Below are 20,056 nucleotides of genomic sequence, written 5' to 3' on the forward strand. Positions count from 1 at the left end.
TATCTTTATCATAGCACCCGTAGACCAAAGGTTTCTAATTGAATAATTCAGAAACAAATATGAAATTTAGGGATGTGCACCGGCCACTTTTCGTGTTTTGGGGTTTTTGGTTTTGGGTTCTGATTTTTTTTTTTAAAAGCATAAAAACTCCTAAAATCGCAGAATTTGTTTTTTTTTTTTTTGCTCCTACGCTATATGAACCTCAATAACATTAATTTCCACTCATTTCCAGTCTATTCTGAACACCTCACACCTCACAATATTGTTTTTAGGGCAAAAGGTTGCACCGAGGTAGCTGGATAACAATGCTAAGCCACAAAAGTGTGCGGCACAAACACATGGCTCATGTAAGAGTGGCACTGCATTGGTAGATACGGCAGTACTAGGCACCAGACAGGTAGATACGGCAGTATTAGGCAGTGGGCCCCAGACCAGACAGGTAGATACGGCAGTATTAGGCAGTGAGCCCCAGACCAGACAGGTAGATAAGACATTACTAGGCACAAGACAGGTAGATACGTCAGCAATACTAGTATTGTGCACCAACAGAATTTATAATAATTAATTTTATTATTAGGTACTGCTTGGCACTCAGTGGCACACGTCAGTGCACCAGCAGCATGGAATTTTTTTTTACAGTCCCACGCAGCACAAGTATTATTTTTTAATTAAATTATATATAGCAGCCTAGTATGTAGTTGTACTAGGTAGGTACACTTAGGCAGTGACACTACCAATGCAACAGTTGACTGAGTAAATAATACTGGCAACCTCTATTCACAGTATTCAGTGCAGGCAGCACAAGTGGACGTTATATAATTAAATTAATTAAGTATTAATAATATAGCAGCTTAGTAGGTATAGAAACTAAACTACTAGGTAGGTAGGCAGTAGCACTGCCAGCGGCCACCACAAAAGGTAGTTACACAGCACCAGTAGCAGACTATTATGCACCAGCAGAATTTATAATAAATAATTTTATTATTATTAGGTACTGCTTGGCAGTGGCACTCAGTGGCACACGTCCGTGCACCAGCTGCATGCAATAATTTTTTACAGTCACACGCAGCACAGGTCTTATTTTTTAATTAAATTATATATAGCAGCCTAGTATGTACTAGGTAGGTGTACTAGGTAGTTACACTTAGGCAGTAGCACTGCCAGGGGAAACAGTGGACTGAGTAAATAATACTGGCAGATTCAGTGCAGGCAGCACCAGTGGACTATATAAAAAAATGAATTATTAATATAATATATAATATTACAGCACAGCACCAGAGGTAGGCCCCAGCGCAGAGGAGACAGTAGTACTACAAGTACACAGTTAGACTGTCCTCCTTGCTATGGTGATCCCACCCTAAGCAGAGAGGAGAACAGAGTACACAGCAGCACTGAGAGACAGCCCCAGCGAATAAAATATTGCGTTCAAGGTCAAGCTCAAGTTTAAGCCCCAGCAGCAGCACCAACACACCCTCTCCCAACCCACTACTAGACTGGAGTGAAGATGGCAGGCGCGGCAGCTGCTATTTAAAGCCTTGCGAGATCCGGCACCGGGCGATGACGTTCCACCCACACGGATGGACCCGAGTCAGGCGGGAATCTCCGAGCACTGCTCGGAACCGGGCTCGGAATGAAGACATCCATGGGGGCTCGGATCTCTGGAATCCGAGTCTGCACATCTCTAATTAAATTAAGCTGTTATTCTTAGGGTCAGTTATGTGGTGGTGCCACTGGACAGTATGGTGTTTCTGATTCTCAAATTATTTTATGCTTTACAGCCAGCAGCTCAGATTGACCACAAAAAACTTTGGGCAGTCTAGGAGTGATAAATTGCCAACCAATCAGCTTCTGTCATTTTACAAACACATCCTGTAAAATGTTAGTGATGAGTTGATTGGTTAATTTTTATCTCTCTCCACTTTATCATTTAGCAAGGCTTAACACCCTCTTGATTTTGTCCTGGATCACCAACCTGTGGCACCCCTGTAAATGTCTCGCCGCACCCATGTGTGGTATGCCACACAGTTTGGGAACCATGGCAGTATCTTATTAAATCTGTAGCATATAATGGTGGGAAGTTACTTAACAGATAAGCCTAAATAGAGTGCAACACCTTTATGACCAAAACAAAGCTTATGCTATAGTGATCTTGCGGTAGAACCAGGACAACATGTTTATTACCTAATTAAGACAAATATATTTTAAATAATTTATTTAGTAGAACAAGATAGAATGTATATTTATATTGGCAAACAATGAAAATTAAAAAAATATATAATATTTTTCATGCCTCCAACTCATAAGCATCATGGGCAAGATTTAGTGAAGTTGCAACAAATCACACTTTTTTAAAATGCATTATTGGCCTGATTTTCACATATTTAATGAGATGCAAATTCACAGCAAAAAAGTGAGATAAGGTGCAATATGTTGAGATTTTTAGTCATGAAAATGTGCGATTTTTAGTCATGAAAATCTGCACATTTCCAGACATGTGCGATTTTGGAAAGTGGAAAAATGGCGTGGGATCCCTCCTCCTGAGCATAACCAGCCCCGGGCGCAAAGAGCAGGTCCCGGTTTCATAAAATCACGGGGCAAAACAAATAGAGGTACACAAGATTTTATAAAATCGAGGACAGCCCCAGGCTTCAACATGGGCAGGTAAGTTCTGGAGGGGGGGGGACCCCTTCTTTGGGGGGGTCCCCACTTCCCCAGGACCCTTGCCCATGCTGATCTGTCAGGGGGAGAATTCTTTGGCCGGGGGGACTTGTATAAAAAGTCACCCCCCGGCTGTGGTATTACCGTAGTGGCTGGTTGGGCCCGGTGCTGGTTCTTGAAATACAGGGGAACCCTACAAATTTTGTCACAATGATCTGAGCATGGTTCAGACAAATTCTAATGGGAAAACATGTGGATGTGCGAATTCGCACCAAAAAGTGAGATTTTTTTTGCCACAAATAACATCCTATAAAATGGACGATTTTCGGAAAATGACCAAAAACTGAACTGAACGCTATTAAATTTCACCCCATGTCTTGTTTTGGTCAACTTTACTGTTTAAGCAGCGCTCAGGGTGCTCCTCACCAGACCCATCACTTTGACCTGGTACTGGGAGCTGAATGTCAGGCTTTTTGCTTATAATGAAAAATGATTTCTATCCACAAATAAAAAACTTCAAAGCTTGTTTTTTTTGTAAGAGTATCATTTAACTTCCAGATATCATTATTCCACCTGCAAAACTGACATTATTTTGGCACAAAACATATCGTAGTCCAGTTATTTTGGAGTAAGCTCCAAATTTGGCTCCAGAAACAATCCATAATAGGCCATTAATTATTTGTAATTATCCTGGATCTCTTCTGCATATGACACTTTTGCCAACTTGGTCTTATCCTACTTATCACTTTGATCTTTCACTGTTAGCCACGCTTGATCCATTTCCTCTACACTTTATTTGCGATTTGGAATACCACAAGGCTCAGTCCAAGGCAGTGGCACCTCCAGAGGTGTGGATGTAACACAATCCAAAATTCAAATAGGGGAACTACTCCAACTGCCACCTCAAACATCGCTGTCCGGAACACACTGATAGTTGGCGTGGCTCCCCTATTTGAATTTTAGACTATGCTGCAGACACTTATACTGTGAACACAAAGCATGAGATAGTAGGCGGCACTCAGTTGGATTTATATAAGAATCTGTATTGAAAAGTGCATTTTTAAAGCATAATTACAGCAGTGTCCATGACGACGTTTCAAGACCTGGACGGTCTTTTCATCAGGTCATTTGTTCAAATAAAGCAAAACCATGTGCAAGTTATAATTTGCTTTGTTTGTCTATAACCTGCACATGGTTTTGCTTTATTTGCACAAATGACCTGATGAAAAGACCGTCCAGGTCTTGAAACGTCGTCATGGACACTGCTGTAATTATGCTTTAAAAATGCACTTTTCAATACAGATTCTTATATAAATCCAACTGAGTGCCGCCTACTATCTCATGCTTTGTGTTCACAGTGTCTGAATATATCTCTATATATATAGATATATCTATATATATAGATATATATCTCTCTCTCTATATATATATATATATATATATATATATTATAACAATGATTACCACTTGTACTACTGCTGCAACAAAGTAACCTCAGTCTAGTCCATACATGTTAATTAAAATGTATAATGTGTAAAATGTTATATTAAATTAATGTATTATGTCTACGTTTACTCTTCATTTAAGCCAATAGCACAAAGAAAACCTGTCGTTAAACCCAATACTCATTGCTGGAGTTCATCATCTGACTTGTATGTGGGCTGTAAAGGAGGACATGTGTTGTCCATTAACTCGGAGACACAGAAAGTTACTTCTCTACGGCTAACAGAGCAACCAACAAATGGTAACATACTGTATGTCCTACATGGGCTGTTTCTGATTAATATAGAAAGAACAAATGGGTGTGTGTTGGGCAATTAACAGCAGCTGGCATGGGGTAGTCACTCCCCTATAGCGTAGTGAATGAAGAAAAAGAAAATGTGCCAAATCTGAGCTTTATTATATATAGATTGTTCAAATCGCATCACAATTTCCAACTAAGCATGCTAATGTTGTATTCTTCATGGAATTTTGACAATGGCTCTAAAAGCAAACATTTGGTAACCTTCTCCAGTAATCATGCGTTTGCCCCTGGATGTAGTAAAGAACGGAGATAAACTGTAGAGTGAAAGGTGCATCCCGGTTATATGACCTAGATTATGTTTTAAAGCTGCTGATTGGCTGTTTATATTGATGTCCGCCTCAAGTGAGTGACATGCAGAGCAGGCACAGGTGTGACAGGGACAACTTGGGAATAACTTGGGTCCAAGGTGCAATATGAAAAGGGAACTGAACTGCTGTGACACGGGTTGAACTGTGTTCAATAACCCTGGTTGGACCCAGGATTTTAGTGTGATAGGGAAATTAGGGAGGCCGGACAGGAATGGGGGAAGAAGGCAAGTGGTGAGTGCAGTAAATGTGTGTTTAATTAGAAGTGGTTGAAGAGAAAATATAACCATTAATTCATTATAGCTTCTATTTAAATGAGACCAGAAGCCCAATCCCAAAGAAACATGTCCAGGATTCACTTAAGCCACTGCTTCACTAGCGTGACATCCCACGTTGCGAATCAATGTGCACACTGTGTGGATGGATGTATACGGCTACACATCCATTTGCAGTTGTGCAAATGTGTCCAAAACCCATCATAACAGGCTCACCGTCTAATGATTTTTACACTGGGCACAACTTGTCACAGGTGCTGCGTAGCCGGAAACTTACTGGGCAGTGCGATGGACAAAGACATATCTGGGCTGGAACTGACATCACGCATCCTCCCCTAAGACACTAAGGCACCACTAACATTTTCCCTGACAATCCCAACGTTTTCCTTGGCAGCCTGCATTTTTCTTAGCACTCCCAAGGACCGGTTTCCACCCCAGAAGCCTACTTCCTGTCACTCACTTTGTGAACGTATGCGTAAAGAAAAGTTACAGGACGTCATCGCAGGATGGCCTTGCACATGTGCGTTACGGGCCGTAAGCATACGCAGTGTATTGATAATCGCCTGCGGTGTAAATTTGCAATCAGGTCTGAATCAGGCCCTTAGTCCACCCACTAGTGTTCAGTGTTATATTGTTTTATTTACATAACCGATATGTGTAATTCACTAATACAAACACTTTTATTCTCCAGAACAGTCACCTAGAACGGCTCTATGTGTAGGAGGCATACACACTATGGCGCTTTATAGAGATGGACTCTACATTGCGGGAAGTGTAAGAGCTGATCTGTTACATGTGATATTTTATAGTTTCTGTTTTGTCAGTCAACTCGTTTATTTGTCTTATTAAATCAAAACTTAAATCCCATTGGCCTGATTTTGAATCAGACATCTGTGATAATGGGGTTGATTCAGGTTGTTCGAATTTGCAGCCTTGCGAGTCCACCATACCCCGCCCGGGTAGACCGCCCCCCCCCCCCCCTGCCGCCCCCTCAAAGTGCAGCTTCGCCCAAGCAGCTGCGAATGGATGTTTTGCATAAACATCCATTCGCATGGCTCGGGTAACCGCCCACATCTTTCGATGGTCACCGACCATCGAATGATATTTAGCGTGCACGCATATATAAGTGACTTTTCAGTTACTTACATTTGCATGCACGCTGGCGTGGATATATGTGGGCAGCTGACATCCGGTGATGTCAGCTACCCGCCCCCCACACCTGCGTCACTGCTTCATTACCATGAGAACGCCCAGCATTCTAATGGGAACGCCCATGGAATGCTGGGCGTTCCCATATGGTAATGGAGCAGCCCGGTGCCCCCGGCCCATCTCCGCCCCCCCCCCCCCCACCTCAGCATGGGTGCATGCACCCGGCGACCCGAAAGGTCGCCGTGGGTGCACGCACCATACGCCTGCACATGCGCAGATACCCGCATGCGCAGACGCGCAACATCGGTTTGAATCAGGCCCAATGGACGTTGGCTGTGGGGCTTGTCTGAATTGCCAAATATGGTGTCCACATATGGGGCCAGATGCACTAATCTTCAAAAGTGATACAATGGAGAGTGATAAACAGCCAGCCAATTAGCTCCTACCTGCCATGTCACAGACTGTGTTTGAAAAATCTCAGGTAGGAGCTCATTGGCTGGTTGTTTATCACTCTCCACTTTATCACTTTTGACGCTTAGTGCATCTGGCCCATGATGCGTCCAAAGTTGCAAGCAGGTGCAGCATCTTGTGCCAACAGAGCCATCAGTAGTGTTTCTGGGGGAGAGTAACAAGATGCATGGTGCAGCTGTTTATGATGGAAGTCATAGGGGTAAATTTACTAACATGGCAGATCTATTGAAGATGGGATGTTGGCTGTTTGGTTGCTATGGGCAACATCCCATCTTCAATAGAACTCCCATCTTAGTAAATTTACCCCATAGGCATGTATGTAAACCTCCATTCAATTCTGTTTCATGTGTGCAGGGACTGAGCACCTGTTTCTAACTGATCTCTTGCACCTTTCATGGTAGGTATCGATACTGATGGTTATATCAGCGAATGCTAGAACAGTGGGTGGCATATTATTGCACTTTCATACGCATAGATTACAATGTTGAGGCGGAAGGGAAAGCAGCCTCAGAAACGTCAGGCTCATTCTGGAAAGTTTACTAAGATGGTAGTTCTATTTCACATGGGATGTTGCTATGGGCAACCAATCAAAATCTACTTCTAATTTATTTAGCATCTTCTACAAGATAATCGATAGTATTGGATTGGTTGCCCATAGCAACGTCTCATGTGAAATAATACTCCCATCTTAGTAAATTTCCCCATTGGGTGTATCAATTAAGACCTCAGTCATTAGAATAATGCCTCTTACATTTACTAGTGTCCCGTGACATCAGATAGGCCCTATCTGACTAACACATAGCTTATTCCTGTGTAACAACCATGGAAAACCAGGCTGTGCATTTATTCTACTTGTATAACTAAAAACTTGCCACTGGTGCTTTCTATAGTGAAACATAAATGCAATTACAAATATTCTTTGCTGTTTCACATACTCTTAAGGATCTCGACAAGCAGGGCTATATTTGTGGTGGAACAGTCCGGAACGCCGTTCCTGAAGTTCAGTTGAAAAATGACCTCACCAGGAATGGCGTTCCGGAAGTTCAACACCGGGCGCGGGCTGCAGCACAGAGATTATCTCCAATCTCTGTTTCCGCGGCGCAAAGGAAGATGTTCTTCCTGCGACCGCCCCTTGGCCTCCTACTCCATGGATGCGCCTGACGTCAGTGTCAGTGCACATCCATGGTGACTCCCACGCCTGCCACCCGCCGAGACACGCTGTCCCGCCCTGCGCCCACCCGCCTCTCTTGCTGCTCTCTCCCGCCCGCCTGTCTGGAGCGCCCCGAGGATTCACTCTCCCTCCACCTGCCTGCCTGAGGGCGCTTACTCTCCCATCTGATCCCTCAAGCCGAGCGGCAGCCTCAATTGTCTGGTAATTTACTGAACACTAATTAATGCAATTTTATATTTATCACTGCTGTTGCTGTCTGAAATATCTCAGAGTGGCATGGGCATCTTGGTGTGGGCCATATGTTTGATGGGCATCTCTGTGTGGGCCTTATGTATAATGGGCATCTCTGTGTGGGCCTTATGTATAATGGGCATCTTGGTGTGGGCCATATGTTTGATGGGCATCTCTGTGTGGGCCTTATGTATAATGGGCATCTCTGTGTGGGCCTTATGTATAATGGGCATCTTGGTGTGGGCCATATGTTTGATGGGCATCTCTGTGTGGGCCTTATGTATAATGGGCATCTCTGTGTGGGCCTTATGTATAATGGGCATCTTGGTGTGGGCCATATGTTTGATGGGCATCTCTGTGTGGGCCTTATGTATAATGGGCATCTCTGTGTGGGCCTTATGTATAATGGGCATCTCTGTGTGGGCCTTATGTATAACGGGCATTTCTGTGTGGGCCTTATGTATAACGGGCATCTCTGTGTGTGGCATATGTATAACGGGCATCTCTGTGTGCGGCATATGTATAATGGACATCACGGTGTGGGACATATGTATAATGGGCATCTTGGTGTGGGCCTTATGTATAACAGGCATCTTCGTGTGGGCCTTATGTATAACGGGCATCTTGGTGTGGGCCTTATATATAACGGTCATCTCTCTGTGTTACGGAGCGGGGAATATGTATAATTGGCATATCTGTGAGTGGCATATGTATAACGGGCATCTATGTGAGTGGCATATGCATAACGGGCATCTATGTTAGTGGCATATGTATAACGGGCATCTATGTGAGTGGCATATGTATAACAGGCATCTATGTGTGGGCCTTATGTATAACGGTGTATAACAGTGTGGGGCATATGTATAATGGGCATCACGGTGTGGGGCATATGTATAATGGGCATCACGGTGTGGGGCATATGTATAATGGGCATCACAGTGTGGGGCATATGTATAATGGAAATCTCTGTGTGTGGCATATGTATAATAAGCGTGACGGAGTGAGTAATTATGTTTTTCTTTTTCTTTTTTTATGTAATGCCCCGCCTCTTTTGTAGCTCCTCCCACATCACCGCCCACTTTCTGCCCCCGCCCCCAGTTCCTGAACCTATTTTCCTATAAAAATAGCACTGCCGACAAGTATAGGTTTGGCAGATCTGTGATTGTGTTTCTCTGTATGACAGTCGTCCCTGCATTAAAGAAACCTATATTGTTTCCATTCAGTGCTGTCATTTACTATTTTCTGCCTCCAGGATGGAATCTTATGGTCATGCTCCCTAAAGGGCTCAGAGATGAAATTTGAAGAATGCTTTAATGCAAATGAACCTATTGAGAGCATCAGTTTTTCCCCAGATTACAGGATGCTTTCAATTGCAACAAACAAGGTATACTAAAGTTGACAGGATGGTGTTATGCAAAATCAGCCTCTATCAGCCTCTATCTCTTTTTATCTGCCTCCCAAGACAGTGGTTGGTGGATGACTGGAGCTATCACAGTGCTGACAGCCATTCACTGTATGGAATCATGTGGAGAGAAGCTCTGCATGTGAGGTTAAGTTATTGTTTGTCTTTATGTATTCATGTTTTCCCATGAATGGACGGGAAGGCTCTCCAGTGCATTGCTTTACCCTAGACCTACAATGCTGTATAGACGGCCCTCTCGGGCACTTCACATGCTTCAGTCTTGCAAAGCATAATCCTCGATAAACAGCCCTTAAAGTGGCGATAAAACACGAGTCCGAGAACTTGTTTCAGGAAACATATTCCGATGGAAAAAAATGGCCTGTAAAAGGATATCCTGATAATGACCATTGGGTTAAAAGCATAGTTGCCTACCCTCCTGCATTCTGCAGGAGACTCCCTGAAATAACAGCAATCTCCTTCTCTCCCTCATTAGTCTAGTAATCTCCCTCATGTCACCTAGCTCACATTACACTGTTACATTTTGGGGGGGAAAGGAATGAGAGATAGATGCATTTACATTGAATCATCAGCACCATTTCCCAGCACTTTAGCAAGTATAGTAGCTCTTACTAACTGCTTTGGGGCTCATTTACATTTGGATATAAGTAATTTTAAAAGATTTCTGTCAGATGTAGCAGTGCACACCCACGCTTCTAGGTGCCACATTCATAACCACGCTTCCAGGTGCCACATTCACAATCTCTTTTCACACTCTCTCCATATATGGAATTAGACACGCCCTTTGGGGGGAGCATGACACGTCCCCCTCAATGGGGCACTGTGCAAAATTCTATTACCGACTATAATCTCCCTGAAACTAGTTTTCAAAAGGAGGCAAGTATGGCTAAAAGTGTGATAATAGCCCACTTTATGGGCCAAAAAATTAACACAGCTAATTAAATACCCCCCTGAAAGGACAACCAATGCCATTATTATTATTATTTCTATTTCAATTGGGGGTACTGCAACTTTATCACTAAGTACATGTAACACAAATTATTACAAGAGAAAGTAAATTGGTACAGTTTAAAATAGCTACTGTAGTTCTAATTATTAAAATTGGTAGCAAAAGGCTATAATATAAATATTATATAATATCAATAAGAATAAAGTTTAAGAAACTTGCATGAACATAGAAGTCCTGCATCTGTTTCATATAAATTGCATATTAATGATTAATTTATATGTAATATAGGGTTCCAGTAAATGTTAGTTTTCAATATCAATGACTGTTTTCATCTTTGTTTTAGGGTTCTGTATATTTGTACCCCCACAAACAATCTGGAGAGCCATTTAAACTATTAAATTCATACAATGAAGACATAATCGCTGCTGATCTTGTGACAAATGGAACCAGTCACTGTTTGGTAAGCGCCAATCTTTTCCAATGCCAGTTGCCAAAAATGCAATGTGCACATTCCCCTGAGATTAATATGTCATATATCTTTATACTTCAGTGCCCGTGTAATAACAGGTCTTAAACAAGTAATGCTAGTTTTATGTTGCAATTTAGGGTTGGTTAGTCATATCATGATCATTAGGATGTCTACCAGGGTAGGCTCTACCATTAGGCAGATTTAGGCAGCTGCTAAGGGGCTCCAGAATCTGGGGGGCAACCATAAGTCTGACTATCATAAAATGAAGGAGGACTCTGGGAGATCCTTTTTTAACCTAATGTAGAGGGCCAAAAATGCAGAGTGCCAAAAAACCAGGGGCAGATTTATTAAGCTCGGTGAGGTGATAAAGTGTCCGGTTATTATCACCGGCCAATCAGATCCGAACTGTGAAGTTACAGGCTGACAGGTAGGAGCTGATTGGCCGGTGATAAAGACGAGACACTTAATCACTTCACCGAGCGTAATAAATCTGCCGCTCAGTTACTGTGGTAATTTACTGTAGGCCAACTGAAGAAGTGAGGCTATCCAATTAGCCTCAAGAGCAGCCTGTAGGGCGCAGTTAATGGGGACTTTTTTTAAGAATGAACAGGCTTGAAAATAAATCCCTGATAAATAGCTTGTTTTGGGATGTCGCGACCATGTAACACATACAGATGTAACCCCTCTCATTCAGCTCCAGGGCTCGCCAGAATGTCCCCGCTGGCAAGCGCTGGCTGAGAGGGGCTCCATCTGACTGGGACGCACGTGCATCCCAGTCACTCGGCGTCAGGGTTTAGAAACCCTCCCCATCTCCACTTCAGGAAGGCAGGCAGAGTTAGGGGGTGGGAGGCAGCGGCGACCGACTGGGAGTGCCGTCGTAATGGGCACGCGAGGATCTCGTGTGCGCACGCCCCCTTCCGGCATCTGGCGACAGATGGTGGAGGCTGGCGCTTCGATCGCCAGCCCCAGCCTGAATGAGGTGGGCTCCATCTGTAGGTCCGGGAACTTATTTCTGTTCTGTTCTGTAGAGGGTGATGGGGAAAGGCAGGGGAAGGCAAAGTGTGACAGGGAAAAACTGTGGGTGATAGGAAGAGGGTGACATGGCCAGAAGTGGGTCCCTTAGTCCTCAGGGGCCCTGGGCACTGCTCCTGCTGCACCAATGGTAGTACCACCCATTAACTTTTTTCTAACATTAACTGTTTGTGTAACTTGCTAAATGTTCACAGCAGCTATTAGTTTGTTTTGTCATGCAGCAAAATCTTGTAATATTGACTCAAGAGAGGGAAAGCTGTGGAATAGATATATATTGAATCGGTTGGGAAAATCTGCACTTACTTCTAAACTCAACTTTATTTGTAGCTGTTAGATGTAACTTTATATTTTCTAACTAAAGAGTGTGGGAAGATCAGGAAGAGTGCAGCTGTGGTCACTGGAGGATGGCGCGCACATCAGCACTTTGTGTATCGATACACAGGTATTTATTTTATATATCTAAACTTTATATTTGGGTTGTTATTCTTCTGTAACTTCCTGTTCTTTGTGTCATAATCAACCTTTTGTACAGGTCACATGGTATATTATATTATCTCCTTCACATGCTGATTCTTCAGGATAATATTGTTCTTGTTTATTTCCTTCAGGCGACGTGCATGTCGTGTTGCCCATCATCTAACTACGCAGCTATTGGGAGTAGCAGCGGACATATCTTTTTCATTGATGTTATGAAAGTTAAAGCTCCCCGTATAGTTAGAAGAAAACGACTTTACCATGTCCCAGTGCTACACCTGCAGTGAGTTACTATAGTGTTACACTGAAATACGCTGGATCTTTCTATACTTTCTCTAATATTATACTAGGAGCACAAGGCAATGCTGTACTCCATAGCAACATCTGGGGATGCATGTACACAGTATCAGCTTCTGAGCATGTGCAGGACTGGTACACAGACAATGAGGCCTTGTTGAAATCTTCACTTTGCACATGCACCAGACCTGCACATGCTCATATGATACTCCCCCTCTACTCGTCTGAGGAGGTGAGAAGGTCAGCACATCTGTTGTGTAGCTCAAAAGTGGACTTGACTGCATGGTGCTGGCCATTTCCAGGTTTAGAATTAAGAAAGGGGGCCTGGAATCTAGCATTGCAAGGTCCCCTCACCTCCAGGGTCTGTAGTACCTCCTCTTTATGATAGCTTTCAACAGGTTACTGTATAGAAAATATGGCTTTTCCCATTGCAACTACTCCAATGTTTGCATTAATTTTCTAAACTGGACAAACAGCCCATAACTAGGCTGGTGCAAAGTGTGCCACCACACACAGTGCTGCAGGGTAGCAGCTTTCATTTGTAGCTTCCCTCCTCAGAGGAAGAAGACAGGGGTGGTCAGTAGATGCTAGCCTCAATCGCTTCCATCCCTAGTAACTATACAGCATTCATTAACATAACCAGAGAGCTCTTTGTTATTCAGTCACACTGTCCTTTATTACAGATGCTTATATGCCCGGGATTCAAACCCATCGGCTGTGACATTGCATTCATTGAGCAATCTGCCCTTGCATAGAAAGTTAGAGAATTCTGACTATTTGAAGCTCACCTGGAACTTTGAAAAAATATCAGCATTGCAGCTAAATTGGATGTGTGGCTGCGCACTAAATATACTGTATAATTTCAATTGAAATACTGATATTTTTTGCAATTTACAGGTAGCTTTTGTGGTTAGACACTAATATTTTATGTAGGATCAAATAGTATGGCATTTAACTGGAATGCAATAAGTTATGGGGTTGAATCCTGGGTATGGCAGTATTGAAGTGTGTTATTTAATTAAGGGTATTGTAACAAAATAATAAAAGAGCTCTCAAATGAAGTACGAACAGACGGCTGCCTTGGGTTATTGCAAGATTTCCCCTCCTTCAGAGTGTCAAAAGGAGCACTGTTCCTTCAATGTTCTTGAGAACAAAAGCCTTTCTCGCTGGATGACTGGATTGGTCCATGGATGGGTTGATGGCTTGGAACTAGGAACTGGCTGTTAGTTATTTACTTGTTTATTATTGTTTAATGCTTAATTCTTATTTTGCTCTTTTGTTTATTTTGTTTTCTGATTTGTCTTTTATATCACTGATTGTTTTTTTTAACTCCCGTCTTCTAATAGTCAATGCTGCCTATATTTCTATATACGGTATTGCTGATCATATATCAATGCTCAAACCACCATTAAGTTACCACCGGAGTTGTCATGTTATGCCTCTTTTTTAATTTTTTTTTATTATTTATATATGTTTTTGGAAAATTGTGGATTGCTCCTCATTTAATACTCTTATGTTTTTTTTATCCCTACTGTCTGTTACAACTGTGATATGTGAGGATCAATAAAACATATTTGGAAGGGGGAAAAAAAGAGCAAAATCCTAATATTTCCGTACCCAGAGTATTTCTGTGTGACGCTGTAATTAAACTGTGTGTGTGTATACACATCTACATAGATCTAGTATGGTGTTTGTGCCTTGATTACTAATAGAACAGTTTTTCAAAAACAAGGAAATTATATTTTCGAACATTTACTAGTACACAGGTGCATATAGCATGGTCTTTACACATTTACTGTTATATTTTCCTAGTTTTGATCAAAAAGGCAATTTTCTCATGACTGGAGCAGCTGATGGACACATATTTGTATTAGACGTCAGGCCATCCAATTCATTCCAGGTTCTCGGATACACAGGTAATTATCTAGATGCTAGAATGGATTTTACTTCTGAAATCTACTGTTAAAACATAATTTGTTGTTGGCATTTAATATGACTGGGCAACTGATAGGGAGAGCTTGTATTGTTTTCATGGGCTTATGTTCTCTCTAATGGTTTATTTGCTAAGTGTTGGGTTCTAAAACCTGATGCTCCAGATCAAGTTTATGCCCGAAATGTAAAAAGAGCAATGATTTTACTATGAAAATAAAGCTAGTACAATAATTGTCCATCAAAAATTTGCACACCCTGCACCCATTCTTTTCAATACTTACCCACTGGAGCTCCTGCCTGCCATGTCACAGGCTGTGTTTGAAAAATGTCAGGCTGGAGCTGATTGGCTGGCTGTTTATCACTCTCCATTTAATCACTTTTGAAGCTTAGTGCATCTGGCCCAGAGTCTGCACACAGGGTTCCTCATCTCTAGAAGTGCCTCTGGTCTTACATATGTCACCAGAGTCACTGACAGATATAGAGCCATGTAAAGATAAACTTAGGCTTGATTCAGACGTGTTTGCTAAGCAGCGTATATTCATTAATGGTGTGGTCATAGGAAGATATTTCGGGGACAGTTATGTCCATGTTCACAGGGTTAGAGGCCCTTGTCCTTCAGGTAGATATCTGCTGTTGGGCAGGTAGCAAAAGGCAAGGAGGCTTGGGGCTGTGGCTTTCTCTGATCTGTTCTGCCATTGTCAATCATGAGTCACTAGTTAACATATAGAGGCCAAGAGTCGGGGCATAAGGGCCTCTGGGTTGGCATATAAAGGGGCATGACAGGGCACTGAGGCATATAAATAGACATGATGGGATGCTATGGCATTTTCAGGGCATGAGGAGAAATGGTAAGAAAATGGTCTAAAGCAGTGGTTCCCAACCCTGGTCCTCAAGTACCCCCAACAGTGCACGTTTTCCAGCTCTCCACACAGAATCACAGGTGATATAATTAGCTCCACCTGTGGATCTTTTAAAATGTGCCTGAATAATGAGTGCACCTGCCGGGTGACCTGGAAAATGTGCACTGTTAGGGGTACTTGAGGAACAGGGTTGGGAACCACTGGGAACCACTGGTCTAAACTTTGACAAATGAAATGGTTGTAAAGCCCCAAACACTGCGATTCATCTCTATTCCATCCTGATTCAATCGGGATCAAATCACATGGTGCAGTGTACACATTCCGTTTAGACTATATAGTTAGATCTGTACTATATAGTCTTGCCTGCAAAGTCTATTTTTCTATTCGATTTGATGCCATGGGGCTGCGCATCACGATCTAATGTGGCTGTATACTAAACGATTTCAATTCGATTTGATTGTGACTATATAGGCAAAATCTATTAGAAAAATTGCCAAAATCGAACTGTGTGTACAGGGCTTTAGTCTACTGCAGTTTTGGCCACACCTCCTGTCTGGAAGTCTGGCAAAAAAAGATAGGAACCTTATTTCTAATTAAATTAGTGATGTTACATGTTCAGCGTGGCACAAATGACCCCTACTCTCCTGCCGTGCACTTACATTTTTCATACTGACACTATTCGATTTCCATTTTCCCCAGAGAAAATCAGTATATGAAAACTAGAATGTGAGTTATCGCTTGCTATAGTTATAGGGAAATATAAGCTATGTATATTTAGACAAACTGCTTTCTGGCTCCAGCTTACAGCAACATCCTCTGGTACGTAGTCCGAATCAAGACTGGGTTATTGGGCTTACAAAAATCACTTGATCAAAAACAATCAATTATACATTTTCAGTTCAGTGTTGTAAGCCCTTAAATACATTGCTTAATTACCTATTATAAGTGCTTACATATTACTGGGTTACTATCATATGCTAGCATGAAGAAATACATAACACTTATCCACACTTACTCTCTTGGAAGGTGCAGGAAACTACCCATTTGATTGTACAAGTATAATACCATAGGGGACGGGTCGTCCAATATGACGCATTCATATTATATTAACCCTCTGTTCCCTCCACTCTGACCCACAATTAGCTGAATGCTGCAGAAATGGGGCGTGGTCTAATTACATGATGAGCCTGGCTCCTCCCAGAGAGGAGAAGGACAAAGTCATCAAGAACTCAATTAGATAGATACAAAGATTTCTGTTACTTTATCAAAGCATTAGAAAGTTATTTGAAAACAATTTACTAATAAAAGTTCACAGGGGTTCTGCACAATGCATTGGGGCTTTAGCAGGACACTTATTTTAGCCTGTGATTATTATTACATATTTTTAGTAAGTAGATACCCACATGGTTTACAAGTGAGTTGTTTCATTTGCACCAAAGGTTGTTAAAACACTTAATTAGACTTGTATGGTAACAGCTGAAGTCAGTAATTCATCATCTGTAGCTGCATATCCCAGTTCACCTTGTGCATGGGCAAATCTTTCTCTCTCTCTTGCAGTGGTTGGCGGAGATATCCTGTCATTGTCATCACTAAGCTCAGTGGACACACAACATGTTAAGGTCCTGGCACTTGTATGTCCTACAGGAAAGCAGGAGAAGGAGGAAGGTGGCACCCAGCTGGAGATGTTTTCTCTATCTCTGAAAATATTATCAAGTAAATGCTATAGAAGTTGTGTGTGGAAACTACATTTGTGACCAAATAGTTATGGTTCCCAGTTCTGTGTTTGTGCGTTATGTACTATAGTACCACAGGAAGCGGTGACACCAGCGAGTCTCCTGGTCATACAACGTTCTTTAAAAACAATACGTACCATGTGAGTTCCATTGATCTTTAGTTATGTCCTTAAATTAATAGGATGATAATGTTTGCTTTTGGTTTTGTCATAAGACAAGTGCTATTTAAGGATGTGTATAGGCACTGGTCCTGACAAAAAAAGGTTTTAAAAAAATAAATACTTTATTATTTTCTATTAAAAGATTTGTGATGGTGTATAAGCAAATACATAATGATGTAAGATAGAGAAGCACTGCACCAGAGAAGCAATAAGTTGTGTATTGCAATCTGTGGATGGGGGCACTATAGTGTGGCCTAGGGATGCCAATCCCAGGGCATTTTTTCAATTTCAGAATTGGGGATTGAAAAATGCCTAATCCCGTGATTCCCGGGATTGGCTTCCCTAATTAAAAAAAAACCCGGCCGCGCTGCATATTTGCTTATATGTGCATTATGACCAGGAGCTATGTGGTGCGGATGGGAGCTATGTGGTGCAGCCGGGAGCCGGGGGGGTGGGCGATGGAGCTGGGAGCCATGATGCTGCCAAAAGCAAGGTGGGCGGGCTGTTGTCCTGGAGCCCGGCAGGATGCAATAGACACGGTGGAGGGCAGCGCAACCAGGGCGACCTCTGACCTTGTCACACTGCACAGAGGCACACTGCCAGAGACGGGAGAAGCTTAATAAGAAGTAGAATCTGATTGGTTGCTTTGGGCAACATCCCATCTTCTATAGAACTCCCATCTTGAAGCATGGCATTTTCTGGGTGTGTTTGTCAAAATGTAAGCGTGCTTAGGTGGTTTTTGGTTGGGTCTCTGATTTCAGCGATGACTGCTTCCAGCCTGGGTCTTTACCAGAATAGTGTAAGCACTACACTTAGAGGGGTAATCTAATCCATTCGCATCCCCCGTGCATTCGCAGACGCTTTTCTGTGCATCTGCAGACGCCTGTTCCTCGGGTGCACTCACCTAGGACAGCGGGCGGGGGTGAAGAGGCAGCCCTATTAGCATATGGGAAAGCCCATTGCTTCATGGGCGTTGTCATGGGAACGCTGGGCGTTCTCATGCTAATGAGGCTGTGACGCTGGTGTGGGGGGCGGGCAGCTGACATCACCGGATGTCGGCTGCCCGTCCATTTCCTTCCCAGCGTTCATGCATATGTAAGTGACTTGAAAGGCACTATTATATGCGTGCACCTTCCACATCTTTCGACAGTCAGCGACCATCAAATTATGTGGGAGGTTCCCCTGCCCGGCAAATGGATGTTTATGTTAAACATCCATTCACAGCCTGTGCGTTGGAACACATGCTGCGAGGGTGGCCCTGCATTTGCAGGTGGGGTTTGGTGGACTCGCAAAGCGCAGCCTTGCAAATCAACCAGAATTAACCCCCTTACTCAGATGGGGAAAAACTGTTTAATGGTTGGGTTTTTGTAAATGGATCTGCAAATGCATAATTTTTTCAGGATTGATTCGCAATTTTGCAAGGTGTTAAACACCTTGCACCTTACTTCCTGTCTGGGCGGTGACTTTTTGATCACAGGCATCTGTTTTTTTTTTCTCTAATCAGAAATCCATGCTGAATTAGGCCCATAGTTTTATATATACAGTGCTTTCTTGCACATGAAGGTTTATGTTTTGCACTAATGTGTTTCCTCTGCATTGCACTAATAGGTCCCACTGATTACATTGATCTGCGTGGGATGTTTAACGACAGCATGATCCAGAAGCAACAATACAAAGTGGACCAGCCTCTGTTTTCAGCTGTTCTCGGAAGCAATGCTAGCTCTATATATGGGTACTGCAGTGACTCCCCGAATATTTACAAGTTTTTGCTGCCAAAGGTAAATGAATTTTAGGCTATTGCTTTATTGCAAATGTAAAAAATGTTGTCAATCATGACTGTTCTCTACCATTTATCTCAGTTGTACCTGCTTCCGCGTCTATATATTACTGGTACCACTGGGCACCAATGCATATATATAAGCCAGTAATATATAGATTGCTGGCAAATGCCAGTAAGCTATATATTACTGGTACCACTGGGCACCAATGCATAGATATATATAAGCCAGTAATATATAGATTGCTGGCACATGGCAGCAATCTATATATTACTGGCACCCAGGGCCGGTGCAAGGCAACTAGGCGCCCTAGGCAAACCTACAGGATACCGCCCCCCCCCCCCCACCTCCCCCCAACCCCCCTCAGTGTTCCGCAGAAGCAAAAAGTACAAAAGAAATGAGGTGAGTATAAATAGGGTAGTCAGTGGTGCTTTATAATACAGCCACATACTGTATATACACTACCTCTGTGATCCATCCATCCCCTCATTACATACATACATACAGTACATACACACACAGTACATACATATATATGCAGCCATACACAGCCTCTGTCATACATACATACATACATACATACATATATATATACACATCAATACACTGCCTCCATACATAAAAGCATACACAAACATACTATATATATATATATATATATATATACTAGGTGATTCATCGCGCCCTACGGGCGCTCTTCACACCGTCGTAAGGGGCTGCGCCCCCTTAATTTGTGAACGTATGTATAAGAGAAATATGGTTAGAATTGTATGAAAGATGCCCTGTATTGCAACTTAGGTGTCCGCGAATCGCGGGAGGAGGGGTCGCGGAGGGTGCCGCGAATTGCAGGAGTGGGGGTCGCGGGGGATGCCGCGAATTGCAGGAGT

The 20,056-nt window shown here is 42.7% G+C and overlaps 1 protein-coding gene across 2 annotated transcripts in view; it reads left to right on the forward strand.

The window, feature by feature from the left end:
• CFAP43 (cilia and flagella associated protein 43) overlaps positions 1 to 20,056 on the forward strand; it is a 73,115-nt gene that overhangs the window by 6,562 nt on the left and 46,497 nt on the right. For both annotated transcript variants that reach the window (XM_083182057.1, XM_083182059.1), the window contains exons 6-14: positions 4,246 to 4,402; positions 5,734 to 5,816; positions 9,317 to 9,448; positions 10,777 to 10,893; positions 12,296 to 12,376; positions 12,543 to 12,691; positions 14,518 to 14,621; positions 17,055 to 17,210; positions 19,000 to 19,169. In XM_083182057.1, coding sequence (XP_083038183.1) covers positions 4,246 to 4,402; positions 5,734 to 5,816; positions 9,317 to 9,448; positions 10,777 to 10,893; positions 12,296 to 12,376; positions 12,543 to 12,691; positions 14,518 to 14,621; positions 17,055 to 17,210; positions 19,000 to 19,169 — 1,149 coding nt within the window. The remainder of the gene's footprint in view (positions 1 to 4,245; positions 4,403 to 5,733; positions 5,817 to 9,316; positions 9,449 to 10,776; positions 10,894 to 12,295; positions 12,377 to 12,542; positions 12,692 to 14,517; positions 14,622 to 17,054; positions 17,211 to 18,999; positions 19,170 to 20,056) is intronic.

The sequence above is a fragment of the Crinia signifera genome, chromosome 4 (genome assembly GCF_055691185.1).
Source record: "Crinia signifera chromosome 4, ASM5569118v1, whole genome shotgun sequence".
Taxonomy (NCBI): domain Eukaryota; kingdom Metazoa; phylum Chordata; class Amphibia; order Anura; family Myobatrachidae; genus Crinia; species Crinia signifera.